We start from the raw sequence: 19,384 nt of genomic DNA on the forward strand, positions 1-19,384 counted from the left end.
GGGCATTTGTCCTCTCTTAGGTTCTCTGGAGCAAAAGTCTGCTTACAAAGGCCATCTCCAAAATGTCTCTGTAAGCTGCAGCTCCTCTCTCAGCTCCTGTGCATTCTTCAAAGTGCCCCTCTTGGCTGTACCAAGCTCACTCCTCCTGTCTGAGCTTATATAGTGCCCTAGTAAACTAATCAAGGCCCAAGCTGCATGGGCAGGGCCACACATCCATGGAAATGATCTCATCAGAGTTATCACCTACAGTTGGGTGGGTCACATCTCCATGGAAACACTCAATCAAAGAATTACAATCTAATCAACACTAATATGTCTGCTCCACAAGATTGCATCAACGATAATGGCATTTTGGGGGACATAAAACATTCAAACTGGCACAGTAACATAATTTCATGTGTATTTTTTTATTTATTCATATGATCTTCAAGAAGAATTATAGATATTTTAGTCATTTATATATTTTCCATTTGTTGCAGTACTCTATTTTTTAATTCTCTTTTCCTTTTGGTTCTTATTTGATTCTTTATTGTGTTATAGTTTTATATACTTTTGTCTTTCTCTTTCCTTTTGCTCTTTTTTGTTTCAATATTTTTAAAAAATATATCTACCCTACAAAGTTGAAGAGCTATGTCTCTTCAAAGAGAATAAATATTTCTTTCTAATGTGATCTGCTGCAAAGTAAAATTTCCATAGTCATGTTTTTATTAATAATTCATTTAGAGTTTGCATTTTACTTCATAATGTGTTCTCATGTAAAAATATTATTTTGAAGTACTTTCTAGTTAAATCACTTAACTTTTAATTTCTAAGTCTTTGAGTAAATTTAAAGCTCCAGGAGGATATGCTGGGTTCATCTTGCAACTTTACAGCAAGCACTGTGCTGCATGCTGTTTGGAGGGAGGGTGGGGTGTGAGGTGTGCTGAAAAAAATGGTATAAAGTATAAGTGCTTTCTTGTTTTCATACTGATATCCATATGTCCTATATCAGTATTCATATTAATGATTCATATGATATGTTACATATAATGACATTCATTTATAAAGTATATATTGAGATTCTTTATGAGACAGGTAGATTCAAAGATAAATATAATATGTTTACTGTTTTTTAATGAATTCACTGTCCATTTGGGGTAAACATATAGGCAAAAAATAAATAAATAAATAAATAAAATATAGGGTGATGAGTACCAGAAAAGATGTAATTCAAAGTATTATGGAAATGTAGAGAAGGAATCATTTAAATCTATCACAACAAATTGGAAAAGGCTTTGTGGAGATGATGGGAGAGTTGGTTATTGAAATTTGAGAGGTTTGCAAGGACAAATGAAAAGAAGTGCATTCCAGTTAAAGGAGTGACTTAACTTTTAGAGGATCAGACACTTTTGAAACTCTGATAAGAAAAACAGGATACTTTCTCTAGGAAACTGCACATGCACATAAAATTTTACATAAAACTTAAGGAGACACATAAACCCACTGAAACCCACAAATGGGTCCTAGGTCAAGAACTTCTGAGCTAGAAGAAAGAACATGTGCGGGATAAAATAGCTTGACCATTTTACAGAGTAGTGAGCAGTTCAGTGGTACTAGAACTGTGTGATGGAGTGGGAAGATCTCAATGGAAAATGAGATGGTGGGGGTGCTGACTATGTAGAGCCTTGTTTATAATTAAAAGTTACTAAATGGTGGCTCCTTTCTCCATTATTTCTCTTTTTTAATTCAATTTTATTGAAATATATTAACATACCATACAGTTATCCATGGTGTACAGTCAGTTGCTCACAGTGCCATTATATAGTTGTGCATTCATCACCACAATCAATTTTTAAACATATTCATTGCCACACACAAAAAAAGAATAAGAATAAAAGTTAAGGTAAAAAAGAACACCCAAAACATATCATGCCCCCCATCCCTCCCTATTATTCATTTACTTTTTGTCTTCATTTTTCTATTCATCTGTCCATGCACTGTAAAGGGAGTGGGAACCGCAAAGTTTTCACAATCACACAGTCACACAGTGTAAGCTATTTAGTTTTACAGTCATCTTCAGGAATCAAGGCTACTGGGTTGCAGTTCAGCAGTTTTAGGTATTTCCTTCTAGCTATTCCAATACACTAAAAACTAAAAAGGGATATCTATATAATGCATAAGAATAACCTCCAAAATGACCCCTCAACTCTATTAGATCTCTCAGCCACTGAAACTTTGTTTTGTTTCATTTCTCTTCCCCCTCTTGGTCCAAGAAGGCTTTCTTAATCCTACGATGCCAGGGCCAAGCTAATCCCCGTGAGTCATGTCCCACGTTGCCAGGGTGATTTAAACCCCTGAGAGTCATGTCCCTCGTAGGGGGTAAGGCAGTGAGTTTACCTGAAGAGTTGGCTTAGAGAAAGAGAGGCCACATCTGAGCAACAATGGGGTGACTTTTATGCACAATTTTAAGTAGGCTTATCTCTCCTTTGCAGTAACAAACTTCATAAGGGCAAGCCCCAAAATCGTGGGCTCAGTCTTCTAAATTGGTAGCCCCCAGTGCTTGTGAAAATATCATTAATTCCCCAGGTGGGGAAATTTAATATTTCCACATTTTCCCCCGGTCTTTCAAATATATTTTTATTCTCTCTCCACAAATTACTCTGGGATGTATTGGGGCTTCACACTAACCTGTACAAACCAACGAGATTTCTCTCCCTATTCTATGTTCCATGTAATTATGTTTGAATAAACTGACAATACAAGTTAAATTATATAATGTGCTACAAAAAATACAGATTTTGTACCTAATAAACATCCCTTCCTTTGGTCTCACACAGAAGTTGAAGTTTTAAAAAACATCATCCATGTCATCCTGTACCCTCTAGTCTGATTGACCTTAGTCCTAACCAAGTCCATTTTGTTCATATCTCTAATTGAAGTCTGATCACTTTTTTTCAGACTCTTTAGCATTTGCTGTATTGGGTAATGCTGACATCCATAGCTGCTGGACTCTGGCTCTGAGTCTCAGGTGTCATACAGATACCTGAAGTTCCAGGGACCAACCAGGTTATACACAAACATCTCAGCATATCAGAATTTAGAAATAACCATTACAACTCAGAAATAGATCTAACTGCTGTAAGAACTTACAATCCAGGAATGTTTACAATAAGCCTTCCCCTGATAACCTGTGCTCTCAGAATCAGTTCTCAGAGTTTGCACAGTATACATGGTCCGTATTAGTGAGGCTTTTATAATGTTTTTCTTTTCATTTCTGGTTTATTTCACTCAACATCATGTCCTCAATGTCCATTCACCTCACAAACTTCACTCCTTCTTGTAGCAGCTCAATATTCCATTGTATGTGCACCACAGTTCACCATTCCATTGATCAGTCAGTGTACCCTTAGGCCACCTCCATCTAGTGAAAATCGTGAATACTGACACCATAAACCCCACTGTGCAAATGTCCATTCACGTCCCTCTTTTCAGGTCTTTCAAGTATATACCCAGTAACCAAGTTGCAGGACCATATGACAGCCCCCTGCTTAGCTTCCTGTGGAACCACCAAACTGCCCTCCAGATGGTCTGCACCATTCTATTTCCCCACTGGGTAGTGATTAAGTGCAGCCCTTTCTCCACATTTTCTCTAGCACTTGTATCCTTCTGTTTATTTTTTAGATGGTTTTATTCACACACCATACATTCCATCCTAAGTAAACAATCAGTGGTTCCCTGTATAATCACATAGTTATGCATTAACCGCCACTATCTATATAAGGACATTTCCATTTCTTCCACAAAGAAAGAGGAAGAGGCAAAAACAAGTAAAAAGAAAGAAAAAAGAAAAGAGAGAAAAGAAAGACAAAAGCAACAAAAGAAAAAATACAATAAAAAAGTCAAACAACACCAACACCAAGAATCTTATACCCCTCCCTTATATCCCCCTCTGATTGACAATTAGCTTTCGTATATTGCCTTTGTTACAATTAATGGAAGCATATTACAATGTTGCTGTTAACTATAGGCTCTAGTTTGCATTGATTGTATTTTTCCCCAATACCACCCCATTTTTAACACCTTGCAAATTTGACATTCATTTGTTCTCCCTCATGTAAAAACATATTTGTGCATTTAATCACAATCATTGACCACTCTAGGTTTCACTAAGTTATACAGTCCCAGTCTTTATCTTCTGCCTTTCCTTCTGGTGTCCTACATGACCCTAATCATCCTCTTTCAACTGTCCTCACAGTCATCTTTGTTCAGTGTGCTTACATTATTGTGCTACCATCACCCAAAATTGTGCTCCAAACCTCTCTCTCTTGTCTTTTCCTATCTGACTATAATGCTCCCTTTAGTATTTCCTGTAAAGCAGATATCTTGTTCTCAAACTCTCTCATTGTCTGTTTGTCTGAGAATATTTTAAACTCTCCCTCATTTTTGAAGGATAGTTTTGCCAAATACAGAATTCTTGGTTGGCAGTTTTTCTCTTCCAGTATCTTAAATACATCATACCACTGCCTTCTCATCACCATGGTTTCTACTGAGAAATCCACACATAATCTTGTCAAGCTTCCCTTGTATATGATGGGTCACTTTTCTCTTGCTGCTTTCAGGATTCTCTCTTTGTCTTTCACATTTGATAATCTGATTATTAAGTGTCTTGGCACAAGTCTATTTGGATCCATTCTGTTTGGGGTACGCTGCGCTTCTTTTATGAAACATAAAATTATTTTCATAAGAGATGGGAAATTTTCAGTGATTATTTCCTTCATTATTGTTTCTTCTCCTTTTCCCTTCTCTTCTCCTTCTGGGACACCCATGACACATACATTCATGTGCTTCATGTTGTCATTCAGCTCCCTGAGACTTTTTCCTATCTGTTCTTTTGTGTGTAGGCTTTCAGATGTCCTGTCCTCCTGTTCATGAATCTTTTCTTCTATCTCTTTAAATCTGCTGTTGTACATCTTCATTGTGTTTTTCATCTTTTGTATTGTGCCTTGCATTCCCATAAGTTCTGCCAATTGTTTTCTTCTACTTTCAAGTTCTTCCTTATGTTTGCCCAATGTCTTTATATCCTTCATCTCTTTTTCTGTATCTTCCCTCAATTCATTGACTTGATTTTTGAATTGATTTAGGAGATTTGTTTGATTAATAATTAGTTGTTTCAATTCTTGTATCTCAGTTGAAGTGTACATTTTTTCCTTTGACTGGGCCATATGTTTGTTTTTCCTAGTGTGATTTGTAGTTTTTTGTTGTGTCAGTATCTGGTTTCCTTGATTACCCCAATCAGATTTTCCTAGAACAGACTGGCCCAGGTCTCAGGAGGAGGCTGTAGTCAGTATCAGGTTTCCCTGAGGGAGAGACCCAGAAGATTTTCAGACTTTTCTGTGAGGCCTCTAGACGCTGTGCTTTTCCTATCCTACCCAGCAGGTGGCACTTTTCAGCCTGCAGCTCCCCACTGATATAAAGAGGTATGATCCTTTTAATTCTCAGGGCACCCTGTCCTGGCTAAGGGCTGAGGGTGTCAGAAGCCAAGCTTAAGTTGTTTCTGGTTCTTCCCCACCCCCACACCTTGGGGTCTGAATTCTCTGAGGGAGGGCAGCCACTTGAGCTGAGCCATGCTCCCTTTTTCTTAGGGAAGATACAGTCTTTAGGGAATTATCTTCTATACTTGAAATCCTCCTTTGTGTCTCTGACTCTGTTAACTCCACCCTTGCCTGGGTCAACACTGACAATTGAAAATGCCTAAGGCTTTCTCTAATGAGCTACTTAGAATTAGAGAAAAAAAAAGGAGCAAGGGAGAAAGCCCCTCTTCAGAGCCAGTCCCCATCCCCCCAGTTTCACCAGTCAACCAGTGTTGGTACCCAGTTCTCTGTGCCCCTATTCTGGGGACACAGCCATTATCCAGTATTCTGAGCTCAGCTGTCTCCAAAAGTCTCTGTTTTTATTTATTTATGTATACTTTTTCTGTCAGCCCCACCTCCTATCTGCTGGGATGAACCTCAGGTTCCTTTCCTGCTTGCTCTGGGTTTATCTGTGCTTGTAGCTTATATTCAGTAGTCCAAATTTGTTAATTAAAACCGCAGTTGGAGCTTGGTTAAGTTACTTTCCCTCACCACAGGTAACCTGCTTCTTTTTCCACAGGGAAGAGTTTCAGTTTAGCCTGCCGTGCCAGTTGGGGAGGGGTGTCAGCTCCACAGTTTGGGGAGCTTTACTTACATTTCCATGCTGCGATCTTAGCCATTCCACACATTCCAGGCTGGTGTATGATGTGTGTCCAGTCACGGATGTGTGCCAACAGTTGTTCCAGACTATTTTACTAGTTCCTGGTTGTTCGCTAGCTGCTCTAGAGGACTAACTAAATTCCACACCTCTGTATGCAGCCATCTTGCTCCACCTCACCCCCTATTGTTTCTTTATGCTTAGTTTTGTTATTAATATTAAATTATTTTATGCATTAATGTCTATTTCTAGCCTTTTTATTTCTTTTATTGGTCTGTATTTGTTTTCAAATCCCCCAATAATTATTTTTTTATCTTTCCGAATAAAATTTTGATTTATTTTAATTACATATATCACAAAGTGTCTAAATATTGTAATTAGAGCACAGTAAATTGATCAATAATCCTGTCAATTCCAGGAGTGGTCAAAATTCTGGAGTGGGTTGTAGAAGTTCTGGGTTCCATTCCTGGTCCTGGCACTAACTAGCATGGTTTTTCAATTGACTTCTCTGGGGCTCAGCTTCTTCACATATAAGCTGAGGGGGGTCATTCTGGATGCTGGATCAAGGTTCACTTCCAGCCTTAATATTATGTGGCTGTGTCATTTCTTTCCTGTTGCAAAATAAAATATGTTCATTGTAGACTATTTGGAAAAGCACAAAGGAGGAAAAAAAAAATTACCCTACTGCTATAGTTAAGCTCTGTTAACATTTTGAGTTAACAGAGAAGAGTAAGAATATTTTCCATATCTAAGGAAATGATGATGAATATGTATAAAGGTAGAGTTATAGGAATGTTTCTCATAGTTTTATACATTATAGTAAAAATTCAGAAAAAAATCTAAAACAAAGAACAGAGTGGTAAAAAAATAAATTAAGATAATCTATATAATAGAATACTATGCAACTACTAAAAATTATAGGAAAATATTCAATGACAAGGAGAATATTTATGACACATTATTAGGACAACTTCCTTTAGGATTTACATCCTTTTAGATACCTGGGGCATTGTGCCTCCAAATCTGGGTGCATACTTTGCATATTGCTCTTCTGTGAGACTAAAACTCAAATTCATAGCTTCCTTATAGTTTTAAGGTTACATTTAAAATGTTAGCACTACAATTGGATGAAAAAGGAAAGATACATGTCACTTTTCCAAATAAAAGTTTGGAAGAAAGGTTAGTCTAGATTACAGAAAAATATTTAGAATTATCTCAATAGATAGAAATATTGGGATGAAACAAACAATTAAATTTAAGAGGACTTGTATTCATTCTGCATTATTGAGATAAGAAAAATTGAAATTTTAGTTGATCAAAAGCTTAGCATTAGTCCAGAAGATGATATAACCTTTAAGAAGAACCACAGAATCTCATGCTGTTTTAACAGAAGGGAAGTTTCCAGATCTAGTCTCCTATCTACAGTAGTTTATTCAGTACCTATCTCTGCATTTTAAAGGGAATATTGACAGTTGGCAGTTGTTTGGAAGTACTACAGGACCAACAAAGATTGGAGGCCACTTCATACAAAGAATAATTAACTGCTCTGTGAACCATTTGTTTCAAGTCAAGAAAACTAAGCAGAGACATGATTGCTGCCTTGAGTGTGAATGGCTTTTATGTAGAAGTGACCTCTCTATTGCAAATAGTGTTTATGTAGAGTTTGGATGACAGCTTGTCCTAGATGCTATAAGAAGATTTCTGGATTCAGTGGGAGGGTGGATGAGATGGCTTGTGAGATCCATTCCAATTGCTTTAGACATTATGTTATTAAGGGAAATTTAAAAAAAATAAAAAATAAAAAAGGTTGCTTGCTTTCCTAGCAAAATCCCAAATCCAGCATGGTTGTCAGTGACTCGTTCTGCCTGCTTGGACTAGCTGACTAGGAAACCCTTTTGTTGGGTCTGAATAGGGGGAGCTTAGGCTCCTTAGTGGCAGCTCCAGCCTTTTCAATCAGTTGTTAATGTTTTACTGCCCTTTCTTATGAACAAAGATAAGCTTAACCATTTTATTTGAAATTCAGATTGCACTGAAGAAAAAAGAATGGCAAGCTTTAAAGTTTGCAACATTGATAGCTTTTCATTTAATTTCTTTTTCTTTTTCACCTTCTTCCTTCTGATTTCCTGCCATTAATGCAGTAATGAAAGCCTTTTCTTGGATGCGGTTATAAACTAAAAACAATAGGCCTTTAATATGTGTAGTATAGTTTATCTGCATTAAACTTGTACAAATATTTTAGTACAGGAAGTGTTTTACTAGTGTTTTAAATTCCAATTTGTGTTATAATCTTTTCCCTTTTTTACCTGCTGCTGAAAAGGGGTTCCAGGTAATCCTCTCTTTGCTATGCTTACAAGGCCTAATTCTGAATTTTTATCATATTTTATATTTACCATTAATGAAGTATGTTACTTGGTGTTCTTTACCTATATTCACAGTTTCCCATGTTTTTTTTTTCCCTTGAAATTAGTATAACTAAAATGGATAGCATCTTAATTATTGGATGTATACTATATAAGTAAATGCTTTACTAAAACTTTATATATTCAATTTGTATAATTTTATAAGTTGTATACATTTATTTTAACCAATAAGATATTTTATATAAATGATCTTTCCAAAGATTAAGATATTTTTAATTCTATTCAGGATAGTATAGATAAAAATTACCTGTTTATTTGTTTGGGTTCTACTTAAAGCTGTCAGGCAATAACTTTGAATAAAGTTCACCAGCAAAATTGGCTGGAAAGAAAAACCAAGTTTCTTTTGAAATTGTCCTAACAGAAATATTTTTAAATGCTAAGTATTATACATTCAGTTCTATTTTTTACTTATGGATATTCAAAAAAAGTATATGAAGAAGGGTGAAGCCTAAATTTCTGTGATAATTTGAAGAGTTGTTTGTATATTCTTGATATGTGCATTTAATTATTATGTTACCAATCAATCATGCTTATATACTTCTACATGCTGCTTCATATTATATTTGAAAATACATCTTTATATTGCGTGTTCAAGATATAACATTTCATTTATTCTTTATAGATGTATAACTTGAAAATTTTTTGAAAATGCATTTTTATGCCTTTAATTTTGTGGCTTATTCATAAATGTTGGGATCTTTTCCACAGGAAAGGTAATTGATATAATTTCCTGATTTAGGTGTTACCCATTGAATATTAACTTAAAATTGGAGGGTAGGGGTGTAGTGCATGATTGATTTTGAAAAGATATAGTGGTCAGGTTATTAAACATTTGAGTAATGATTATTTGGGATTAAAAATAGTAAAGTAAATGATATCTGTCTCTCTCTCTGCCTCTCCCTCCCTCTCTCTCTCTCTCTCCCTCTCTCTCTCTCTCTCCCTCTCTGAAACTAAGGATTTTAGGGAAGAGCCTCCACATTTAAGTGACTCCAAATATGAACTCTCTACATGTAATGGTAGATTACAAATAGATCCTATCAGTTAGGGTAGCTAATAGGGTAAAAAGAGACAAATAGATCCTGAATTAGTAGTGGGAATAGAGAAGAGAACTACTGTATAGATAATGTGGACGAATGGTTAGTAAATTGGAGAATAAGGGAAGGAGAGGAGCTGGAGGCAATAGTACTAGTATAGTAATTACTTTTTGCAGAGTGTCATATGGTTTACAATGCTTTGTGACTTAAATGTCTTGCTTGAGTGACTGTCTGATGGTGATGCCTGTTCTAGTTTGCTAATGCTGCAGAATGCAAAACACCAGAGATGGACTGGCTTTTATAAAAAGGGGGTTTATTTGGCTACACAGTTACAGTCTTAAGGCCATAAAGTGTCCAAGGTAACACATCAGTAATCGGGTACCTTCACTGGAGGATGGCAAATAGCATCCGGAAAACCTCTGTTAGCTGGGAAGGCACATGGCTGGCTTCTGCTCCAAAGTTCTGGTTTCAAAATGGCTTCTCCCAGGACATTCCTCTCTAGCAAGCTTGCTCCTCTTCAAATAACATCACTCACAGCTGCACTGCATCCAGTCTCTTTGAGTCAGCATGTTTTATATGGCTCCACTGATCAAGGCCCACCCTGAATGGGTGGGGTCACACCTCCATGGGAGTATCCCACCAAAGTCACCACCCACAGCTGGGTGGGACAATTCCAAGCAAATCTAACCAGCACCAAAACGTCTGTCCCACAAGACCACAAAGATAATGGCATTTGGGGGACACAATACATTCAATCCGGCACAATGCCATTAATCAATATTAAGGACTTCAGAAGGAAGAGAAGGTAAAGGGCACAAAGGAACAGGTAATGAGTACAAGTCTGAACTCAGACGTGATTTATGTTGCCAAGAGTATAGAAAATTCATAGAATATTATCAAAATTCAACTCAAGAAGAATGTCTTGAGTACCTACCATCTGCAAGGTACTTTGCAGCAGTGATCCAGGCTTTGTTGATAGTACACACCATCAAGAATTTGAGTATGTAAAACTGACACATTTATATTTGTTTATAAACAGTCTGGTCCTGTACTATTTTTACACTATGAAACATATGCCAACCCAATTAAAAGTAAAATAAAAGTTCTAACATTTTCTTTCCACTTTCCTGCTTTAGAAGATATCCACACAGTCAACTGAGGGACATAGGATGGTTCATTTTTGTGAAAGTGTGACACACACTCCATGGTGGATGGGGGAGGAAGGCTCGGTGTGGACGCTGGGTGATGTCGGCCTTTCCTCATTCCCACTTTTCTGTTTCAGGCCCCCAGTGAGCAGGGCCCCACCACAGCCAGAGAAACTCCAGACAAATAATGTTGGCAAGAAAAAGAGACCCATAGAGGTGAGAAAAACCCATTCCTCATTAACTTGTACTTTAAAATGTATCCAGAGTTCAATTCAGTTTTTTTTTTTCATTAGTTTCATGAAAATAAGCATACTGAATAATCTGTTTTGTTTGGTTGTAAAAATTGATTGCTTAAATTTGGATTAAGCAAGTCTAAAATTTGGATTGATATCCTCTATCTTAATTTTTTTATTAGTCTTTACTTTTTCCTGAATAATATACTAAATTGAACTCCTTCCCAAAGAGCTTCCAAATGTAAATATACATGAATGATTGGTTGCTTATAGAGACACAGACAACTTGGCAGTAGTTTGAACTTATAAATTAAAGATTAAATACTCATACCAAATCAGGACTTTTTACCCCATGCATTATATTTACTATAGGGTTCCATGAAAGCTTTGCTTCTCTTTCTGCCTCTAATGAAGAAACCTTGAGGAAAGAAGGAAGTTCTCCCAAACACTTCATAATCCCAGTTTCAGCAGCAAACAAGAAAACTGCTGAATCAAGTCAAAAAGAAGGGATAAAGCTGTGGGAGGGGATAATTGTGCCTTCCTCCCTGACCCTGTACCCCAATATCAGTGGAAAATGGACACTTATAGTAGCAGAATCTGTCAGAATTCTAGCGTGAGTTGTCAGAGACAGTGTGCTTGATTTTCATCTACTGATGCTGAATGTGCTGTTTGGAGTCTTAAAAATGCATCACTTGGAAGTAATTTACCCTGAGTTATATACACAGGACAGGCCTTTTGACTAACAATGAATACAAAGAGAAATATTCTTCTTTGGGGCACAAGAAGCATCTCAATGTTTTTAACACATGAAATCTTGAGAACTAAAGTTCTTTGGAATCAGATAACCTTGTGATTCCCTTTGTGTTTTTATAATATTATATAGATTAAAAGTATCAATGATTCAAGCACCATAGGGTATTCCGTAAAAGCATGGAATGTGTACTTCAGCTATCCCAAACAGGTGTTATAGAGAAATATGTCTAGTTTAATTTTCTGTTTCAGATTTATAACACATCAAATGCACCCTTCATTATAACTAAAGGCACTAGTACTGTGTACACAACAAAACAATGGGGAAAGTTTAGACATGAGAAAGAATGTAATTGTGTAATGGCTTTATTGTTGTTATAGGACCTTGTATTGGAGCTTGTTTTTGGCTATCGGGGCAGAGACTGTAGGAACAATGTTCACTATTTAAATGATGGTGATGATATAATTTATCACACTGCATCTGTTGGAATTCTGCACAATGTTGCTACAGGTAGGAAAAACTGATTCTCTACCCTCCACTCTTTTTTAATTAATGTTTTTTTAGCAGCTTAAATTTCCTTTTGGAAATGGTGTTAAAACTATAAATAATGATATAAATGTATAAGAGAAACAGTCCAGAATATAAGTATTTCATACTGCAGAACTTTCTGGTAATATTTCAAGTAACCAAATTTACAGTCTTAAGAGAGTATAACACAGCAGCAAAGGATTTGATAGTGTTAAGTGCTCAGAGGTCTGTAGTTGAAGTGAAGACTTAATGCATGTTGAAAACATGTTTTCTAGTGAGACCATTGTAACTTATTTCCATCTCCCCACAACCTCATCATAAAAGTGGATGGTCATAGCTGATAGTGATTTGAAAGTAGCATGTAGGGTGTGATTGCTGGGGGTTCGATGGGGATTGTTCTTACTGTGGCCTTAGAAAGCCAGGGAAGAAAGCTAAAAAAAAACTGTTTCTCTGTGGCTCTGCTGATGGTATTTTGTTTGATCCAAGAAGGTGAGAAAATATTTCTTAATGTTTATTTAACTGATTAGGTTGTTGAAGAGCAATTAAAATTCTCTTAGCCACATTTGTTAACCAATGTCACCATCCTACCAGTGACACTAGGTATTTAATTTTGAATTCTGTTTCATTATATATAAATACACAATTCATAAAGTCTGAAGGTTGCAAGTAAAAATAGAAGTCATCTAAACTGAACATTTCCCACTTTTTCCTCTGATAGCTTCACTTTAAATGAGTAAAGGGTAGATTATGTGAGTCATAATCTTCCACCCCTGGTCAGTATTTAATATGATCTTTCTGTTTTGGTTTCCTAAAGAAAATGATTCACCAGGATCTCACAGAACCAGTGGCATTCTTCCATTTAATAAGTTCGGCCATTTTAAAAGTACTGCTTAGAGGGAAAATCTTCTTTGAGACTTCAGATATCTTTCAAGAGAATGGGGATAAGTAAGGAAAACAAGAAAACCATGAATGTGTAAATAAACTTTCATGTATATACTTGTAATTGCTATCTTCATTGTTTAGAAACAATGGAAGTGTAAGAAAGTGCTGATTAGCTGATAAGCCAATTTAGCCAACAGCCCATAGTTGCTGTTTGTTCCTTTAACTGAATTCCCAGAGCTGGAAGATACAAAGCACATTTCACATTGAGAAGGAATTTTTAAGTAATATTAGGTCCTTTAAAGGTAATTATTGAATTGTTTCGTTTTGTTTTTGTTTTGCTTTTTGGAGAACCTGGTATTCATGGCCCTCTATAATCTTGATCCAACCTACTGTTCTGACCTCATTGCCACCTGTTTCACTTGCCCAAGCTTGCCTTTGTTATCTCCTGCATGGCCTGCTGCCATGTCTTCAATATTACTACTGCAAAACAAATCACATTATTTCTTTGATTAAAAACTTCAGTGCCTCCCCACTGACTACAGAATAAATGTGAACAGTAATATACTGATATTCAAAATCCTCCATATTTTAGTCCCAACTTGTAACTGGCACCCTGCCGGCAACACTGCCAGGCAGAACCCTATTCCAGGTTTGAGATTCTTGCCGCAGAAAGAATTCAGAGTTGAGGGGGGGCCAGTAGAAATAAGGGTAAAGTTTATTAAAGAAAAAGACATGCTAAAGAGATAGCGTGGTCATCTTTGAGGAGAAGTATGTACTGACTAGAAATGGGTTTCCTTGTTATATAGGAAAGCTTTGCTGGTGGCAGGTTTCTATAGTAACCTTTGAACACTAGGGGCTTAAAAGGTTTGTATTAACCATGTTTTGCATTAACTAGATGTTTCCTTTGTTCTAGAAGGAGATGGGCTATTGGAAATTGTGACCTGCCCTTGCGTATCTAAAATTTGTCTTTGGGCAAATGTTTAACAACTTTTATGACCCCATGCTTTTTGTCATTAACTGAAAATTTGATTTGGTTTGGGGAGGCTTCAGAGCTTTAGGGGAAATTTTGCTGCATGAAGTCTGCAGTTGAAGCTTTGCAGGTTTGCGTTAATTCCTTTGAAGCTGAGTGAAAGACCAGGGACCACAACCTTGATGCCCTATTCTATCCTGCCTCAATTTCCCCGTGAAAGAGTTGATCACTCTTAATCCTAAGGGGGTGCTGAGGGGCAAAGATCTGACTTCTGTAACTTCTTCCTGCTGTCTTAAGGGTGTGGACCATACATGGGTGTAAAAATTCTTTCTCTATTTTAGTAAGGGTGGGAGTAGGCTGGTCCTGGTCTGGAGAGTGTGAGCATGAGCTTAGTGTGGAATGCTTACAGTCTATTAGAAACAAATTTGACAAGTAGGTTAAATATACATGGGCCAAATATAAGAATGAGAACAAAAGGAATTAAAGGACCTAGAAAAGGAAGTAATTGGATTAGATAGATGTGGAAAAGGATTCCAGTCACTTCCAGCATTGTTTTTAATTTGTTGGAATTGCTCCCAAAAGTCCCATATTGTCTCTTGGTTTTCACCTGAATGGTTGACATAAAAGCAGTGCTCTTTTTGTCAGAGGCCTTTTACGGGATATATGGATAGGATGAAAGATGGAAGGTATGGCAGAGCACAAGGGAGAGAGAGAGAGCACTTCATACTTAGTTCTGCTTCTTTAGTAGGAGTTTTAATCTGTCTAGTGGTTGACAGTTGTAGGATCCTTTTTGTTCAGGAGGGTCTGTGGGATCCTGGCTGGGGAACTTGACCTCAGAAAGGTGAATTCAACTGGAGATGTCATTGACTTTTACTGCTGTGAGAGTAACACGAACTACAGAGTAAAGTCCTTCCATTTGGGCTCCAGCTGAAAGTCAGGCCTGGTTTTTTGCCAGGTTTTGATTAAGGCCAAGTCTCCTGGTTTTACCTTAAGAGGGGTTAGATTTGGCTCTGGGACAGGAAGAAATTGGGCCCCTAGCTTCTGTGTGACTCTTAAGGAAGTGAAGTACTTTGTTAGATTATTGATTTCAGGACCTAACACTAAATCCTCATACATCATTTCAAAGGGGCTTAATTGGAGGGGCTTCTTTGGTGCCAAGCACATTCTGAGGAGTGCTAGGGGAAGATTTGATACCCAGGGCACATGGGTTTCTTGACATAACTTTGCTAATGCTTGTTTTAAGGTTCGATTAGCTCTTTCTACCTTCCTAGAAGATTGTGGTTTACAAGCACAATGGAGGTGATATTTTATGCCAAGAGCCATTGCTACCCCTTGTATTATAAGGCTAACAAAGGCTGGCCCATTGTCACTTTGGATGGAAACAGGCAACCCAAATCTAGGAATAATTTCTTTAAAAAGCAATTTAGAGACAGCATTAGGAAATTCCTAGGCAGGAAAATTTTTCCTTCTTTAGTAAACCATCCATTTGCTTTACCCATACACCCTGATTCTTTTGCTACTTTCTCTTCTTCCTGGGTGCAAACAGGAGTGATAGAGGAAAAAGAGACATCAGGGACTAATGCTACTACAGAGATTGGGTGTGGGGCAGCCGCTTTATCAGCTCTTGTCTGCTTTGTTATCCATTTGGCCATTAGAAAGTCAGGCTTTTGGTGCCCTGGAGAGAGAATTACTGCACCCTCTTGGGGGAGCAATACAGCTCCCAGCAGGTTGAAAATATCCTGTCTGTGCTTGATAAGTTGATTTATCCTTAGTGAGTAGCACTCTTTCTTTCCAGAAAGCTGAGTGAGCATGTATCACAAGAAAAGCATACTTTTTTCCAGCTGCTAATGTTAAAACCCTTGTGAGGGCTATGAGCTCAGCCTTTTGGAATGAGGTCCCAGTGGGTAGAGGCTTTACCTGGACTCTTTGGAATGACAAGAGCACTTCTGTGGGGTGAGGACAAACCCAAGTTAAAGAACTTTTTGTAAGGCATGAGCCTTAAAAGGTGAAACCCTCATTCTACTGGGAAATTAAGGGTGATAAAGCTTCCCTTGTAGGACTGTGTGATGGTTAGGTTCATGTGTCAACTTGGCCAGGTGATGGTACCCAGCTGTCTGGTCAAGCAAGCACTGGCCTAACCGTTGCTGCGAGGACGTTTGTGGCTGGTTAATAAACCAACAGGCTGGTTTATTAAATCATCAGTCAGTTGGCTGCAGCTGTGACTGATGACGTCAATGAAGGGCATCTTCCACAATGAGAGAATGCAGTTGGCTGGATTTAATCCAATTAATCAGTTGAAGACTTTTAAGCGAGACAGATAGAGGACCTTCACTTCTTCTTCGGCTGCCCCGCAAGGCGTTTCCTGAGGAGTTCATTGAAGTTGCCAGTTCGTTTCCTGAGGAGTTCATCGAAGTTGCCAGTTTGTTTCCTGAGGCGTTCATCAGACATCTTCATTGGAGTTGCTAGTTTGCTGCCTGCCCTATGGAATTTGGACTCATGCATACCCACAGTTGTGTGAGAAACTTTCATAAATCTCATATTCATAGATCTCTCTCATTGATTCTGTTCCCCTAGAGAATCCTAACTAATACAGACTGCATATTAACAAATCATCCACATACTAAAGGAGGGAGCTAGATGCCAAATCCAGGAGGGCTAGGTCCTGCACTAGCACATTCCCAGAAAGGTGAGGACTGTCCCTGACTGAACCCTTGGGGTAGGACTGTCCATGTGAGCTGGGTGGGGGTTGCATCCTCGGGCCCCTGCCATTCAGAGGCGAATAGATGATTCAAAAGAACACTATCAGTTTGGCAGGGGAAAGTTGGGGTGAAGGCTGGAGGCAGAGACTTCCCATATACTCTCACAATGGGACAGGTTTTAGAGGAGAGAGGGCAGGAGTGAGAGGTTAAAACAGAATAGGTGGCTCCTGTATCAATTTTTAAAATTAATGATCTTACCTGCCATGTCAAGAGACATGCAGGACTCAATGATTTTGATGTTCTTCAGCAAGATCCAGGGTGCTATTGACCCTGGGCCTCTTCAGTCCTGGTCGGGGGTGGTCAACAGGGATTTTGGAGAAGCTTCACTCCCCATTGGGGGGTCTCAATGCACTCTTGGATCCAGTGTCCTGCCTTCCTGCACCATGAACAGGGCCCTGGAGGCTCTCTCTGTCTTCAAGGCTCCTGTAATCCTTGGGGGCACTCTCACCTCCAGTGCCCTGACTCCCCGCATTGATGACAGTTTCCTGCTGGCTTCTGCCCTGAGTGGCCCTGAGGCGGCCACTTAACCGTTTACAACCAAAGCTATGAGCCTTGCCTTATTTCGGTCTCTCCTTGCCCTTTCCTCCTCTGCAGTCCTATCTCTGTTATTGTTGCAGTCCTTGAGGGCTTTGCCAGTCCAGAGGCCAAAGAAGACATCGGACACATTCTGAGACATAAGCTTTTATTCACGGTTTACCTGCAGGGTGGGAAGTCGATATAGAGATCACAACAGCTCTCTCACACCGGATGGGTACCACATTCACAGGGAGGTTGGCTGTGCGATTAAAGAGGATAGCAAGCCAGTTATAAGGGTTTGAGGCAAAGACATTCCTAAGGATACAGGCACAGGAACTGAGTCTTGTGGCATGAGGGGGGTGGTGGTGATCAATAAATAAACACAAGAGTGTCAGGAAAGAAGTAAACTATTAACACTTGATGGCAGGAGGTCTAAAAACCATAGATGAATGCTTATTCAAATCTGGGTGCAAGACTTTACATTTACATCTTGCTCCTTTGTGAGACTAAGAGTTCTCACCCCCTGCTTACTTCTCGTTTCATGTTTTAAAGTTAAATTTTAAGGTTAATTTACCATTTTCTCTCTACTGGTTTACAAAGATGATAGGTAAAACATCAGCTGCCCAGGTCACGCAGACTGCTGTGCAATGACAAGTTTTGCTCAGGCCAGGGACTGCTACAGTTGTTAAAGAAAGAAAAGGCAGTAGTCATAAGGTCATTTGGTGGCTTAGGGTTGTTTACAGGAGTAGCTGAGGGTTGTTTACAGGAATAATACATAAGCCACATGCAAAGCAGGAGGTGAGCAAGAACATCAGCTAGAGGAAGGAAGAGGGGCAGAAAGATGAGAGAATGTATCTGAAAAGGAAGGAAGGGAGGGGAAACGCTCTCCTTCCAAGGGCTTGGGAGGTCAGACTGATTTCCTTAATTCCTCCGTAGAGACTGGACTGTGAAAAGGGTCCCACAGGGGTGGTTAACTGACAGGAGTGAAGAGGACTTACCAGAGACAAAAGAACTCAAAGAGAAGGAACTTCTCTTCTAACTGCCTGAGTTACCCTTCAGGGGAGAAATGTTTTAAAAGTTATCTAGCTAGTTCCCATGTGCTGAGGGTTTCCTGTAAAAACTACTCAGAGTGGCCTACCCTGTCGGAGTGGCAGCCCCTGTCAGAGCGGTGTTTGTCACATCTGTGAATTCCTTCTTGGTGGGGCCCAGAAACTGGATAATCTGCTGAGGCATGGAGAACAGAATTGACGGATAAAATAGTTATGCTTCCTGCTGCTGTTAGGACTTGAGTCTATTGGGAGAGGAAACTATGAATGAAAATAATCAGTCAAGTAATTTAATATGATAAATGCCAAGAAGAAAATATATGAAAAGAACAAACATATAGAGTCAGGACAAGAAATAATGCTATGCTTGGTGTTCAGTGAGAACATCAGGTGGTTGCATTTATCTGAAGTCACTATAAAGTTTCCAAAGTCTACCACTGGCTTGATGGCAGTATCAGGGCCATTGGTGCCCCATAATATTAGCTCTCACGTCAAAGCAAAACAGAGCACTGGGAGGAAGAAGTTGGCAGCATAGAGACGAGTGGAAGTCAGTTAGTCCCCCGGAACAACTAATAAACAACCAAGAACAACTAGTAAATAATCTGGAAAAACTGCTGGGGATAAACTGTGACTGCCCACACACCGTTCACCAACCTGGATTGGGAGGAATGCCCAAGATTGCAGCATAAAATCTGTAAGTAAAAACTGCGGATCCAAGCCAGGAGCCCTCTCCCCCCATGGCCCGAACTGAAAAGCCTTGTGGTGCTAGAGAGCAGCACTCTTCCAGTAAACAAATATAGTTCAGCTGAGCTCTAACTGGGGTTTTAATTAACAAACATGGACTGCTCAATACAAGATATGAATCCCCAACCAGCAGACAGAGGCTTGTGGTG

The 19,384-nt window shown here is 38.7% G+C and overlaps 1 protein-coding gene across 7 annotated transcripts in view; it reads left to right on the top strand.

The window, feature by feature from the left end:
• EML5 (EMAP like 5) overlaps positions 1–19,384 on the top strand; it is a 264,217-nt gene that overhangs the window by 203,051 nt on the left and 41,782 nt on the right. For 6 of the 7 annotated variants that reach the window (XM_037832109.1, XM_037832110.1, XM_037832112.1 and 3 more), the window contains 3 exons: positions 8,525–8,533; positions 10,944–11,022; positions 12,171–12,300. In XM_037832109.1, the coding sequence (XP_037688037.1) occupies positions 8,525–8,533; positions 10,944–11,022; positions 12,171–12,300 (218 nt within the window). The remainder of the gene's footprint in view (positions 1–8,524; positions 8,534–10,943; positions 11,023–12,170; positions 12,301–19,384) is intronic. The other variant, XM_037832106.1, reaches the window with a different exon arrangement.

This window comes from Choloepus didactylus, chromosome 4 (genome assembly GCF_015220235.1).
Source record: "Choloepus didactylus isolate mChoDid1 chromosome 4, mChoDid1.pri, whole genome shotgun sequence".
Taxonomy (NCBI): domain Eukaryota; kingdom Metazoa; phylum Chordata; class Mammalia; order Pilosa; family Megalonychidae; genus Choloepus; species Choloepus didactylus.